Raw genomic sequence first — 13,742 nt, forward strand, 5'->3', positions numbered from 1 at the left:
CATGGGCTTTTCCTTTCTCCAAACTTCACAGAAACTGGAGTTTTCTGTTTTGGTCCCTTTTTGTGACTTTTAATTGTTTCCAAGAGGTGAAAGGGATAAGATTCATATCTAAGGGCTTCCCTGGTGGCGCAGTGGTTGAGAGTCCGCCTGCCGATGCAGGGGACGCGGGTTCATGCCCCGGTACGGGAAGATCCCACATGCCGCGGAGCTGCTGGGCCCGTGAGCCATGGCCGCTGAGCCTGCGCGTCCGGAGCCTGTGCCCCGCAATGGGAGAGGCCACAACAGTGAGAGGCCCGCATACCGCAAAAAAAAAAAAAAAAAAAAAAGATTCATATCTAAGCTGTTGTACTACTGTAATGAACCCTTCCTCCCCCTCCCTCCCGCCCCCCCGAGTTTGGGGAGTCAGGGATCAAACCATGGAAGACTGGAGAGGAATAAAATATAACTCTAAACTCTGCAAAGGGAGGTAGAAATTTGTGAAAGGAAAATCAAAATGGAGTCGGTATTATGAAGAGAGCTCTCTAAAACGTAGCTGGGAGGCCATGGAGGAAGTATGACATGCGTGCCTCAGCCTAGATGGAATCTCAACTTCCAGAAACTCAAGATGCTTGGAAGACACTTCCCCTAAAATAACTCAGTGACAGCCTATCCCTTAAGGACAAGCATTTCCTTTCCTGCGGTTAGAGTTAATCATAATTCCTTCCAGACAACTTTAATAACTTTGTGGGGTTTGCCTTCATAAGCCCCTGACTCTCTTCTGGAACACTCTTTCGGTTTTACCCAAATCTGTCTCCAGAAGTGCAATTCCTAACACCCCACCAAATAAACTCTTTTCTTATTTGCAGCCTTCTGCGTTTTCTTGGAAGACAAACTGTACCCATGAAAACAAGATCCCTAAGGCATGGAAGGGTGTGGGATCCACAGCCATACAAGGAACAGAGATATGATTTATAAAACACAAGTTTGAAACTGTGTCAGACGAATTGGTTTGCTTTTCCAAAAGGCAAATAAAACTGATGGTACCAGAACATGCACCCTGAAGTACCACTGTTTTCCAGATGAAGAAAATGAGGTAACTCATCCAATTTCACCTATGGACTTAACACAGTGGGGCCATCATCAGAGTCAACACTACCATCCCCAGCAAACACACTGCTGGACGCTCCTGATAACCCGTCCCCATCAGCCCCATTCCAGGCTGTCTGATTACTCTCCTTTAGTTTCCCTGGCGCGGTTCGGGTCTCAGACCCCTAGGTTACCGCTCCCCGATCAGCATAGGTCCCACACCACGGTAATCCACGGAGGAAGGCAAAAATGACGCCTTCCTCAGTCCGGAATATTCTCAGAGTGAGGTACAACTCTTAGAATAGTCCTGGCCGCCACTCTGTCCTTCACTGCGGAAAGCTCTGTGCAAGCAGCCAACCAAGACAATCTTCTACGTGGGCGAGCGCCTCACCTTTCCAGCTCTAGACTACATTTCCCAGAAGCTCTTGCGGCTCCAATCAACTTCCGGCGCGAATCCAGCGACATTTTTCTATTTCTCAGGGAATTTATGGCTCCCTGAGATTGGCCGGGCCCTAGGAGGAAGCTTGTCTCCGGGGTGTGGGGACTGTATCTGGATCTCCAGCCTCCTGGCAGCAATTCCGAGAGGCGAGAAGAAGTGTGGCTTGGCCCAGGCTGTGCAGAAAATCCGAGGGTCGAGTGACATCTTGTTCGAGCGGATCTGGCTCCGGACTACATTTCCCAGACACCCTGGCGGGTATAGGGCTGACCCTTCACTCGCCTGCGGGACCCTAGGCCTCCGGGGAAGGGGAAGTGCAAGGTGAGCAGCCTAGGTCCCGGGGGCTCGACTAGGTTCCGGAGGTGCACCCCTAGTAGTCTGAAGGGACGGTCCAGGCGGGTCCGGAGTCTCGGGCCTGTATGATTTGATAAGACTGGGGGAGGGTGAAGTGTGGGATTCCATGTGTGCGATTGTGACCTTATGTGACTGTGCGCGCTGTGTGCGCGTGTGATTGTATATCCCTGTGGTGGGTGTGTCACTGTGACTGACCATGCGCGCAGAGCTCTGTGTGCAGGTGTGACTGTGGATATCCTCGTTGTGGTGTGTGACTGTGAAAGTGTGCGACTCTGTGTGTGTAGGTGTGACTGTGCCTCCGTAGTGGGACTGAGATTGTGTGTGTCCATACAACTTTGTATCATTGTGTGTGTTGGGGCGGCGGGGAGTGCTGAGAATCTGTGATTATGTTGCTATGGCTGTGTTATCAGAGGGCTGCGTGTGATTGTGGTTTTATGAATGTTAGCAGTACTAAGTGTACTGATGTCTGACTGTGTGAGTGTGATCATGTAACTTTTTGTGGCACTGAGTGTGCGGTTGGAGGGTGCCTGTAATTGTGCCAGGCTAACAGTGTGTATGTCCCAGTGGTTGATGTGTTAGGTCAGGACAGATTTTGGTCGTGGGCCGCAGACTTTTCCCCTTCTGAAACCAGGAATGCTCAGGACAGCCTAGACTCCTCTGACCTTTCTCCATCCTTCCTCTCCATGGGTGGCAGGTGTGGGTCCAGGGTAACCTCTGATCTGATCAGTCTGAGCCACGAGAAGGGCCTGGCATTTCATGATTCCTTTCTCCTTCCTCAGCTCTGCTTTTCTCAGAGAGGTCCCCAGGGAGAAGGAGGAATGGCTGTTGACCAAGCCAAATACAAGGTGCGCTGGGGTTTCCTTGTTGCTTTATAAGTACCCTGGTGCACCTATGCATGCTTTCCTAGGGTATAAACATACCAATGGAATTGCTGGGCCATAAGATACGTGTGTATTTTCAAATTTCCTAGATAATGCCGGACTGATTTTCAGTATGGTTGTACCAGTTAAATTCTTACCAGCAGATTATAAGCACAGTCATCCTGTATTCTAATACTTGGTCACTTGGTATTTTAATTTTTGATGACTCTTCTCATATATCACGTGGTTTTAAAAGTATAACATACATTCCAAAAAGTACAGAAATGAAAGTATATGACTTGATGAATTTTAGAAAATGAGCATATTTGCTTAACCAGAGCTCAAATCAGATCAGGAAGTAGAACATTACCAGCATTCTAGAAGCCCGATTCTTGTTCCATCCACTCACTATCCACCTCTCCCAAAGATAACAATTATTCTGTTTTCTATAGCCATAGATTAATTTTACCTGTTCTTGAATTTTATATAAGTAGAATCACACAATATCCACTCTTTTGTGCTTGACTTCTTTTTATTCATCATTACATTTTACATGTAATATGAATGTACTACTTAATAATATTATGTAGTATGAATATGTGAGACTCATCCATGTTGCTTCATGTAGTATAGGTCATTTATTATTGTTGTTGCTTAAAATTCCATTGTATGAACATACCACAATTTATTTATCCTTTCCATTATCTATTGGTATTTAAGCTGTTTTCAGATTGGACCTATTATGAGCAAGGCTGCTATGAACATTCTTGCACATGTCTTTTGGTGCACATATGAATGCATTTCTGTTGGGTATATCCCTAGGAGTGAAATTTCTGTGGCATAGGTTATGCAAATATTCAGCTTTAATATATACTGACAGTTTTTCTAAATAGTTGTATCAATTTACACTCCTGACTCACTCTCATTGTATGGGAATTAGACTGTGGGACAAGAAGCTTTACTAGAGATAAAGAACAATAGTTCATAATAAAAAGGTTAGACTACTAGTAAGATATTACAGTTCTAAATACATAGACCTTCATAAAATGACTTCAAGTATATTTGACGGAAGTAAAAGAAGTAGTAGACAAATCACAATCATAGTGGGGGATTTTTAGCACTTGTTTCAACAGCTGATAGAACAATCAGTAGAAACTGAGTAAAGCTATATAATATTTGGGCAGTGTGATTGACAAACTTGACTTAAATGATATATGTAGAACAGTGTACCTTACAACTACAGTATATATCCTTTTCAGATGCATATGAGACATTTACCCAAATTGATCATGTGCTGGACCATAAAAGAAATCTCAGTAACTTTCAAAGGATTGAAATAATACTGTATGTTTTCTGTCCACAGTGGAATTCAGCAGAAGTCAATAACGGAATGATATTTAGAAATATCCCAATGTTTGGGATTTAAGCAATTGTACTTATAAATAACTGGTGAATCAAAGAAGAAATTGCAATGGAAATTAAACATATTTTGAACTGAAAGATAATGAAAATATAACATCAAAATGTGGGGTGTTGCTAAAGCTAAACCTAAAGAAAATATATAGCTGTAAATGCATATTCTAGTAAAGAAGAATGTTGAAAAATTAATGATCTATGTTTTCATCTCAAGAAGTTAAGGAAATAAAACTGAATACTAAATTAAACCCAAAGAAAACAAAAAATGGAAATAATAAGAATAAGAGCTCAATATAAATTTATGTATATTGAAATATAAAGTAAATATATAATTGAGAAAATTAATAACTCCAAAAGTTTATTTTGGGGAATCAATAAAAATTGATAAACCTCTATAAAAACTTAAAGAAAAAAGGGGAGATAAGACACAAATTACCAAATTAGATATGAGGAAAGAAAAAACACTACAGGATAGATTTAAAGCTGAGCTCCCAGTTTTTGGTCAGTACCTGGGACTAGGTTGTACAGTATAAGAGCATTAGAACCTGAGCTGGTGATCGTTAAGCTGAGTACCTTTTCAGCTTCATCAGACGTGTTGATTTCTGTTTTTAGTATAGATTTTTAATTTTGTAACTCAGTTTCTTTTTTTTTAAATTATTTATTTATTTTTGGCTGCATTGGCTCTTCGTTGCTGCACACAGGCTTTTCTCTAGTTGTGGCAAGCGGGTCTACTCTTTGTTGTGGTGTGCGGGCTTCTCATTGCAGTGGCTTCTCTTGTTGTAGATCATGGGCTCTAGGTGCACGGGCTTCAGTAATTGTGACACGTGGGCCCAGTAGTTGTGGCTTGCGGGCTCAGTTGCTCCATGGCATGTGGGATCTTCCTGGACCAGGGATCGAACCCGTGTCCTCTGCATTGGCAGGTGAATTCTTAACTACTGTGCCACCAGGGAAGTCCTGGGATTGACTCTTAATGGGGTTTCTTTTAGGGGAGATGAAAATGTTCTAAAATTGGATTGTGATGATATACTAAAAAACATTGAATTATATACTTTAAATGAGTAACTTACATGGTGTGTGAGGTATATCTCAATAAAAATTAGTGGATTAGAATCTAGATAAGACAATATTGTCTGTGACTTTATAATTGTTGAAGCCAGTTAGTGGGCACATGGAAGGTTTTTTATACTATTTAAATTCTACTTTTATGTATGTTTGGAAATTTCTGTATTAAAAAGTTAAAAAAAAAACTAACCTAATACCTAATAGTGAAATACTAGAAGCCTTCATAGTAATATCAGGGAGAAGGCACTATCAACAGTATTATTTAACATTTTTTTTCCTAAATCTATTAGAAAAGCAGTACTCCATAGGAAACAACTAGAAAACAATTGCTTTGTTCTTTCCCATAACTTCTACTATCAAGCTTCTCTGGGGGCCATTTGATTTCTTGCCCATGGATAAGCTTTTCAGTCAGTGTTAGATAATAAAGTGTCCATTTCACCGAACTAATCAATACCATAAACTTTAAAGAAAAAGTTTAACCTTCTGACTCCTTGAGCTAGGAGTTTGCAGTGAGATAGCTTTGATGATTGCTTCTCTTTCCTTTTCCTGAACTTTTTCTCCATCCCACTAGGTATTATCAACTCCATATGGTAAGAGTATGTTTGATTTTGTACGAAGCTGCCAAGCTGTCTTCCAAACTGGCTGTACCATTTTGCATTCTCATCAGCAATGAATGAGAGTTCCTGTTGCTCCACATCCTGGCCAGCATTTGGTGTTATCAGTGTTCTGGATTTTGGCCATTCTAATTGGTATGTAGTAGAGGGAGCTTTTATTAAGACATTAAAACATATTTTTAAATTATATAGAGAATGTGGTACTGGCAAAATAATAAGAGATCACTGAATCAAAATAGAATCACAAATAAATCTAAACATGTATCATCTATGATAAGGGTAGCATTTAAATCAGTAGACAAAATACATTCCATAGTCATCTATTCTAAGGCTCACTTTTTTTCCTCATTTCAACATACCTGAAATCAGGTTATATCTTAAATAGTTTCTTTCTTCCTTAGTGGCATATAAAATAGTGGCGCATTTTATGTCTTATGAAATATTATTCGCATGTGTTTTAGGTACACCAGGGTAGCCCTCTCTGGGGGGAAATGAAGTAGGATTCTTAACTTATTTCTTATACTAAAATAAAATTATAATTGCTAATCTTATTCCATTGTCTTTTACCAAATAATATTATACCAAAATAAAATAATAATTGATTAAAGATTTAAATGTAACAAATGAAAGCATTAAAATTAAAAAAGAGAAATTTATATAAATATGTATAGGTAAGAAAGATCTTACCCCAGAGCTAGAAAAGTTGACATTTTGACTGTTTTGTGTGGGTAAAACACATAAGCAAAGTTTTTTGTTTGTTTGTTTTGTTTTTTAGCAAATCAGAGCTAGAACATAAGGATGAGGAGTGCCTCAGTGTGGGTATGGGTGCAGGGGTGTGGTGGGGGAATTTGACTTTCTCAGGCTTGGGAAATGAGACTTGATTAGGGAAGTCTTTAGTCCTTCTAATTAGATTGAACTGTGTTCCTGGCCAAAAGCACCATTTAGGTGAGTCTGGCTTGGGGACCTGAGGGCTGCAGAGGAGGGATCTGCTCAGGGCAAGTCATAGCAGCGCTGTCTTGGGTTCAGAGCAACAACAGCACTGAAATGGGGCAAGGTCTTGCTTGAATCACTGGCTGAGACAGGAACCTGGGTTGCTTGGGTGAAGGAGAGGCAATAGGATTCTGTGTTTCTTTGGATCGACTAGCCAGGATCCATCTTACTGCAGCTAAAGCCTGGGGTTTCTGGAGCTGAGATAGGAGGGGGATTTATTCCATAGTCCCACTCACTAGAGTTATATACTAAGACCAAGGGAAGTAGAGGTAGTTTTGCCTGGAGAGACTGAAAACTGTAAAGCCAGTGTTATTTCTAGAGCATTTCTTTGCTTCCCCAGGCCTGCCTTCTCAGAACACTATCCTTTTCCAGGAGAACAGCCCCAAGGAGGAGTGATCATCTCCTGTAATACTGAAAGCCATGGCCCAGGTGAGTTAGTTGATGCTCTTTCTTACCTTCCTGACATTCAGTTCTTTCTAAGAAAAAAAAAATTTTTTTTAAAGGGCATGTGAGCATTTGCTTTCTTTCTCCTGACATTTCTGACTATGAGGGTTCCTTCAGGTCCTGGTCCCTATTTCTTCTCATTCTAGTCAGATAATCCTATTATCATTCCTAAGTGCTCCTCTTCTTTTGACTCAGTTTTAATATTTTCATTCAGTAAATAATTGAGCATCTCTTTTCTCAGCCCTTTCCCAGGGACTATGATGGAGAAGAAATGCATTTTCTTAAAGGAAACAAGAGTAGATTTGTAGAATAAACTTGTCCTGTCTGGGCAGTGATTTGACAAGGTGGAGGTATGAGTTGCTTAGCTGAGACAAACATGGAAAAGCCAAGATTATCTCTACAGATCAGTACTCTCCAGTAAAATAGGACGGGAGGTGGTATTGGTAGCTCCAAATATTAGAGTGTTGCAAGGCCTCCTGGTTTATGGGGCTTGGAGGATTGTTGGGTTGGTAGCTGATACAGGCAGATCTCTATGACTCTTTTAGGGTATCCATGAAGAAGTCGAATTTAAGTTTGAACAGGAAGTGTGAGTCATGAGGAATTTCCAAATGAATCACCAATTCTCTTTATCTCAGAAATAAGGATAAGGATGATGGATGATTATAGTGAGTTCAGCCACTTCATAAATTGTTGAGATCGGAGGTCTCAGAAGAACCTTCTTTAGAAAGCTTTGTTATAATAAATTCCAGACACAAAAAAGTAGTCTTGTGAACTACCATATGCTCACCATTAAGTTTCAATTATTATCAACCCACAGTCAATCTTGTTTCATCCATACCTCTACTTGTTTCTTCCATGCACACTCCCTTAACCTCACTCCCACACACAGGATTTTTTTGAAGCAAATTCAAATTGGTATGTATCTCTCAAGGATAAGGTTTATTTTTTAAAAAAAAACAATCATTATGCCATTATTGCATCTGAAAAAGTTAAAAATCATTTGTTAATATCAATATCCAGTCAGTGTTCAAATTTTCATAACTGTCTACTTTTTTAATCATTTATTTGAATTAGAATCCAGAGAAGGACTGTGCACTGCAATTGGTTAATATGTCTCTCCAGTCTCTTACTTTGTAGGTACCCCTTCCATCTCTTTTCTTTCTGTGCAGTTTTTGTTGGGAAAGAAAAACAGATTCATTTGTCCACTGTTTGGATTTTGCTGATTTCTTCTCTCTGGTATCATTTAAGTGTTTCCTGAGAGTCAGTAGTTAGGTCTAGAAACATGGTCAGGTTCAGTTGGGATTTTTTGGTCAGGAATATTTCCTAGGTGGTGATGTGTGATTCCATTAGGGGGCGTATTATTTCTGGTTCTCTTTCCTTTTGTAATGTTAGCCACCAGTGATGATTATTGTCTAGATTTATTAATTCATTAGAGGTTGCAAAATGATATCTAAATTCTGTCATTCCTTCTTCATAGATTAGGCAGAGTACTATCTGTAAAGTAAAATGTCTCATCAACTGTTTGATTACCCTAAAGGACAGTTTGTATGGAAAAGAATGTTTGATTCTTACCCCTTATTTACCAGTTTTTAAAATAATGAGTTGGTTTCTTAGAATCCTACAAAGATGGCTAGTAATTTTTTGTTCAATATTGTTATGAGCTCATGGATTTAAACATTTTTGATCTCATCAGTCCATTACATTTGATCCTCAAATTATGCTGTCTTTGGCCAATGGGAGGCTTTTCAAGTAGGCTCCTGCGTCCTTTTAACATGATTCTAGTAGTTTTTGATAGCTCTCTTGTTTTCTGATACAACAGAATGTTCAGACTCATCCTGTGCATTTGACTCAATTCTGAAATTGTCTCCTTCCCAACTTTGGTTACTTTTATTTGAATACGATACTTAGAGACTACAATCTAGACACTAGGGATGCTCATCACTACTGGGTTAATTATTGTTTCTAGGCCTTTTCTATGGACTGAGTGAGGAATTTTTTTTTTAATACAAAATAAACTGACAACTCTTGCACCTCTTTCTAGGATCTAAAGATTCTGGTTCTTAGTGACACCCATATAATTGCTCTTTGCTTTACTCCCAAATATAAGCACAGTAGTCTCTGAAATATTTCTTTTTGTTATACAAATAATACACGTGTCTGTTGTTTCAGGGATCAGTGATGTTCAGTGATGTGTCTGTAGACTTCTCTCAAGAGGAGTGGGAATTCCTGGACCCTGCTCAGAGGGACTTGTACAGAGATGTGATGTTGGAGAACTATAGCAATCTGGTGTCAGTGGGTAAGGGCATCTATCCCAGTAATTTTGAGTTCTCTGGAATGTCTGTTTCTTCCACAGTGAATTTCTCAGCTGCTTTTCGAGCTACCCGCTGAATTTCTGCTCCCTGTTCCCAAGTAAATGGTTTGAACTGAAATGAAAAGGAAGAGTGGGAAATGGGCAGCTCCAATTGGCTGTGGCTGAGCTTCATCCCCTTTGTTTGACTGTTCCTGTAGTGGCATCTCTTCCTTGATCATCAAGGGACTGGATCTGACTTCTGGATCAGATTTACCCACAGCATAACCATGTTCCATATCTTTTCTTGTGAGCAGGACTTTACATTCCTAAGCCTCAAGTTATCTCCTTATTGGAACAGGGGAAAGAGCCCTGGATGATTGGCAGAGAGCTGACAAGAGGCCTGTGTTCAGGTGAGTGAGAACTGCTTGGACAGAAGCAGGGCACTACAGGCAATAACTCAGTTGATCAGTGAAGAAACAGCACCTTTGAGATGTTATCTTGGAAGCTCCCATAAAACCATAGGCCTGTGGGAAAAACTAAGTCTTTTTAGCACGGGTTTACAAATGACCTGTTTCATTCCTTCCCTCACTTACTGCTTTCTACTACTCTTCTCCACTCCCCCTCTTAATTTCAAGTAGAAGGTGCCCTTCACATCCCCCACAAAGAAAACTCTTTTACCCATATTTTAGATTCAGTTCCTTGCTAGCTTTTCTTCCTCTTCGACTCATCTAAAGACTTTCTGTTACAACTCCCAAAATAGTATATGTGTGTGTGCGCGCGTGGGCGCATGTCTGCATGTATCTGCACTGCCCCTCCCTTCCAAGTACTAGTCTTCCTTATAGCTGCTGGCCAATGATTTGGGTTCCTTTGGATAGAATTGAGGGAGTTCATGAACTTGGATGAAAAGAAAAAAATGCATCTTTATATTTAGTATCCTCTAATTGAAATTTAGCATTTCTTCCTGTTATGGTATATGCAACAAACCGTAGTAGTGTTAGTAGTTCCTGTGACTTTGACATGAATGGAAATCAGATATTTTCATATCATTTTATTGTTGCTTTGACGTATTGAAATGCCATTTATGCTCATCACTATTTCAGAATTACTATAGTATTAGGCTCACTGCTAGATCTTACTCTTTAATGTGTTTATAAAGAAGAAAACTCCAGGCAGAGGGAAGAACCCCTGTGAAGGCCCTTCTAGGAGGGGAAAACTTGGTGTGTTTGAAGAACTGAAAGAAAGCTAGCGTTGTTGGGGCCCAAGAGCAAGCATGAGTGGAGTGTGAGTCGAGATTGGAGAGACAAGTAGGAACCACATTATTCAGCCTTTGCCAGTGGTTATGAGGAGTTTGGATTTTGAGCAGTGGAAGGCCAGGCCAAATGTCATTTTTGTGCCTGAAGAGATTAAAGACTGTGCAAACTTGGTGGGGATCTGGGTTAGGAGGCTACTTGAGTGGTCTGAGTAACAGATGATTCTGGTTTGGGATAGGGTATTGGCAGTGGAGATAGAAAAGCTACTGAAGAGCTTAACTAGATGAAAGTTGCTGAAAGATCCTATGGAGGTAGGAGGAAGAAGAACATGCTGAAATGAATTCCCTGTTTCTGGCTTGAGATGTTCTAATAGGCTCCATTTTGATATCTTCACACTGTTTAATTTGCCTAAAATCTCCATTTTGGGTAAGAAATTGCTTTATAATAATAGTTATCAAATACTGAACACTTTACTCAAAGACATTCACTTACACTTTTCCTCACACTCTTAGTAATCATGAATTAAGGATTATCTCCCTTTTACAGGTGAAATGGGGACTAGAAAGGTTAAATAATTGCCTAGGAACCTATAGTAAGTAACTCTCAGTGATGGGACTCAGCTCTCATCAATCTGCTTCTGACTCCTGTCATCTTTCCATGGTAGTATCTTGCACTGTGTCTTATTATTATTATTTTTTACAATCCTTGTATGAAACTCCTGAGAATTATTTTTCCCTTATATTGTTCTTTTTTTAAATTGAAGTATAGTTGATTTACAATGTTGTGTTAGTTTCTGGTATACAGCAAAGTGATTCAGTTATACATATATATATATTTTTTCAGATTCTTTTTCATTATAGTTTATTGTAAGATATTGAATATAGTTCCCTGTGCTATACAGTAGGACCTAGTTGTTTATTTAATGTATAGTAGTTTCTATCTGCTAATCCCAAACTTCTCATTTATTCCTTCCCCCCATATTTCCTCTTTGGTAACCATAAGTTTGTTTTCTAGGTCTGTGAGTCTGTTTCTGTTTTGTAAATAAGTTCATTTGTATCATTTTTTTAAATTCCACATATAAGTGATATCATACAGTATTTGTCTAACTTACTTCACTTAGTATGATCATCTCTGGGTCCATCCATGTCACTGCAAATGGCATTGTTTCATTCTTTTTTGTGGCTGAGTAATATTCCATTGTGTGTGTATGTATGTATGTGTGTGTGTATATATATATATACCACATCTTCTTTATCCATTCATCTGTCAGTGGACATTTAGCTTGCTTCTATGTCTTGGCTATTATAAATAGTGCTGTTATGAACATTGGGGGGCATGTATCTTTTCAAATTATAGTTTTCATCTTTTCTGGATATATGCCTGGAGTGGGATTGCTGGATCATATGGTAACTCTATTTTTAGTTTTTTAAGGAACCACCATACTATTCTCCCTAGTGGCTGCACCAATTTACATTCCCACCAATAGTGTATAAGGGTTCCCTTTCTCCACACCCTCTCTAGTATTTATTATTTGTAGACTTTTGGATGATGGCCATTCTGACAGTTGTGAGGTAATATCTTATTGTGGTTTTGATATGCATTTCCCTGATGATTAGCAATGTTGAGCATCTTTTCATGTGCCTGTTGGTCATCTGAATGTCTTCTTTGTTTTTTTTCTGGCTGTGTTGGGTCTTCATTGCTCTGTATGGGCTTTCTCTCTAGTTATGGCGAGTGGGGGCTACTCTTCATTGAGGTGCACGGGCTTCTCATTGCAGTGGCTTCTCTTGTTGCAGAGCAAGAGGTCTAGGTGCACGGTTTCAGCAGTTGTAGCATGCGGGCTCAGTATTGCAGCACATGGGCTCTGGGGCGTGTGGGCTTCAGTAGTCGCAGCTAATGGGCTCAGTAGTTGTGGCATGCGGACTCTAGGGTGTGCGGGCTTCAGTAGTTGTGGTGCACAGGCTTAGTAGTTGTGGCTTGCAAGCTCTAGAGCACAGGCTCAGTAGTTGTGGAGCACAGGCTTAGTTGCTCCATGGCATGTGAGATCTTCCTGGACCAGGAATCGAACCTGTGTCCCCTGCATTGGCAGGCGGATTCTTAACCACTGCGCCACCAGGGAAGTCCCCTGAATGTCTTCTTTGGAGAAATGTCTATTTAGATCTTCTGCCCATTTTTTGATTGGGTTGATTTTTTAAAAAAGTATTTATCTATTTATTTGGTTGCACAGGGTCTTAGTTGCAGCATGTGGGATCTTCATTGCTGCATGAGAACTCTTAGTTGCAGCATGTGGGATCTAGTTCCCTGACCAGGGATCAAACTTGGGCCCCCTGCATTGGGAGCACAGAGTCTTATCCACTGGACAACGAAGGAAGTCCCGATTGGGTTGGTTTTTTGATATTGAGCTGTATGAGCTATTTGTATATTTTGGAAATTAAGCTCTTGTTGGTGGCATTGTTTGCAAATATTTTCACCCATTCCATAGGTTGTCTTTTCATTTTGTTTATTGTTTCCTTTGCTGTTGCACTGTCTTTTTTCTCTCTGTCTGCCTTAAACTTCAGGAGTCTCCCCTCTCAGTCACTGCAGTGGTACATGAGCAAGTCTCTCCCTTGTCCTAAGATCAGCATCACAGAATTCCAAGGCAAACAGTATTTTCACTGAATCCCCAGAACATAGCATGCTCTGAGTCTTCCCTATCTGCCACTCACATCAAATCAGTTCATTGACTTATCTTAGGCTGTTCCCCCATCTGGCTGACCCTCTGTAATCGCTTTTAAGTTGCATCTAGTATGCCCTTTATTATGGACCCTATTCTGTTTTATCCCCAACTGGGTGTACTGCAGTTTAATTCTGACACTAACTACCCAGAGTTAGCTTAGACCCCATAGGTTAACAGCCAGTCTTACACAAGACTGCCCTCACTTCTGACACCAGCTGCAAGTCTCAGGGGTTCCTCAGACCACCCAC

The 13,742-nt window shown here is 40.2% G+C and overlaps 1 protein-coding gene across 8 annotated transcripts in view; it reads left to right on the forward strand.

The window, feature by feature from the left end:
* Nucleotides 1–1,520: 1,520 nt before the first annotated feature.
* Nucleotides 1,521–13,742, forward strand: part of ZNF383 (zinc finger protein 383) — a 37,235-nt gene continuing 25,013 nt past the window's right edge. Inside the window, exons 1-7 of one of the 8 annotated variants that reach the window (XM_073796570.1) lie at nucleotides 1,522–1,822; nucleotides 2,635–2,700; nucleotides 4,915–5,051; nucleotides 5,765–5,942; nucleotides 7,138–7,226; nucleotides 9,411–9,537; nucleotides 9,846–9,941. In XM_073796570.1, the coding sequence (XP_073652671.1) occupies nucleotides 7,218–7,226; nucleotides 9,411–9,537; nucleotides 9,846–9,941 (232 nt within the window). In that variant the 5' untranslated portion in view covers nucleotides 1,522–1,822; nucleotides 2,635–2,700; nucleotides 4,915–5,051; nucleotides 5,765–5,942; nucleotides 7,138–7,217. Of the gene's footprint in view, nucleotides 1,823–1,901; nucleotides 1,919–2,634; nucleotides 2,701–4,914; nucleotides 5,052–5,764; nucleotides 5,943–7,137; nucleotides 7,227–9,410; nucleotides 9,538–9,845; nucleotides 9,942–13,742 lie in introns of those variants that run through there. The other 7 variants (XM_073796569.1, XM_073796571.1, XM_073796576.1 and 4 more) reach the window with 7 other exon arrangements.

The sequence above is a fragment of the Tursiops truncatus genome, chromosome 19, assembly GCF_011762595.2.
Source record: "Tursiops truncatus isolate mTurTru1 chromosome 19, mTurTru1.mat.Y, whole genome shotgun sequence".
NCBI lineage: Eukaryota > Metazoa > Chordata > Mammalia > Artiodactyla > Delphinidae > Tursiops > Tursiops truncatus.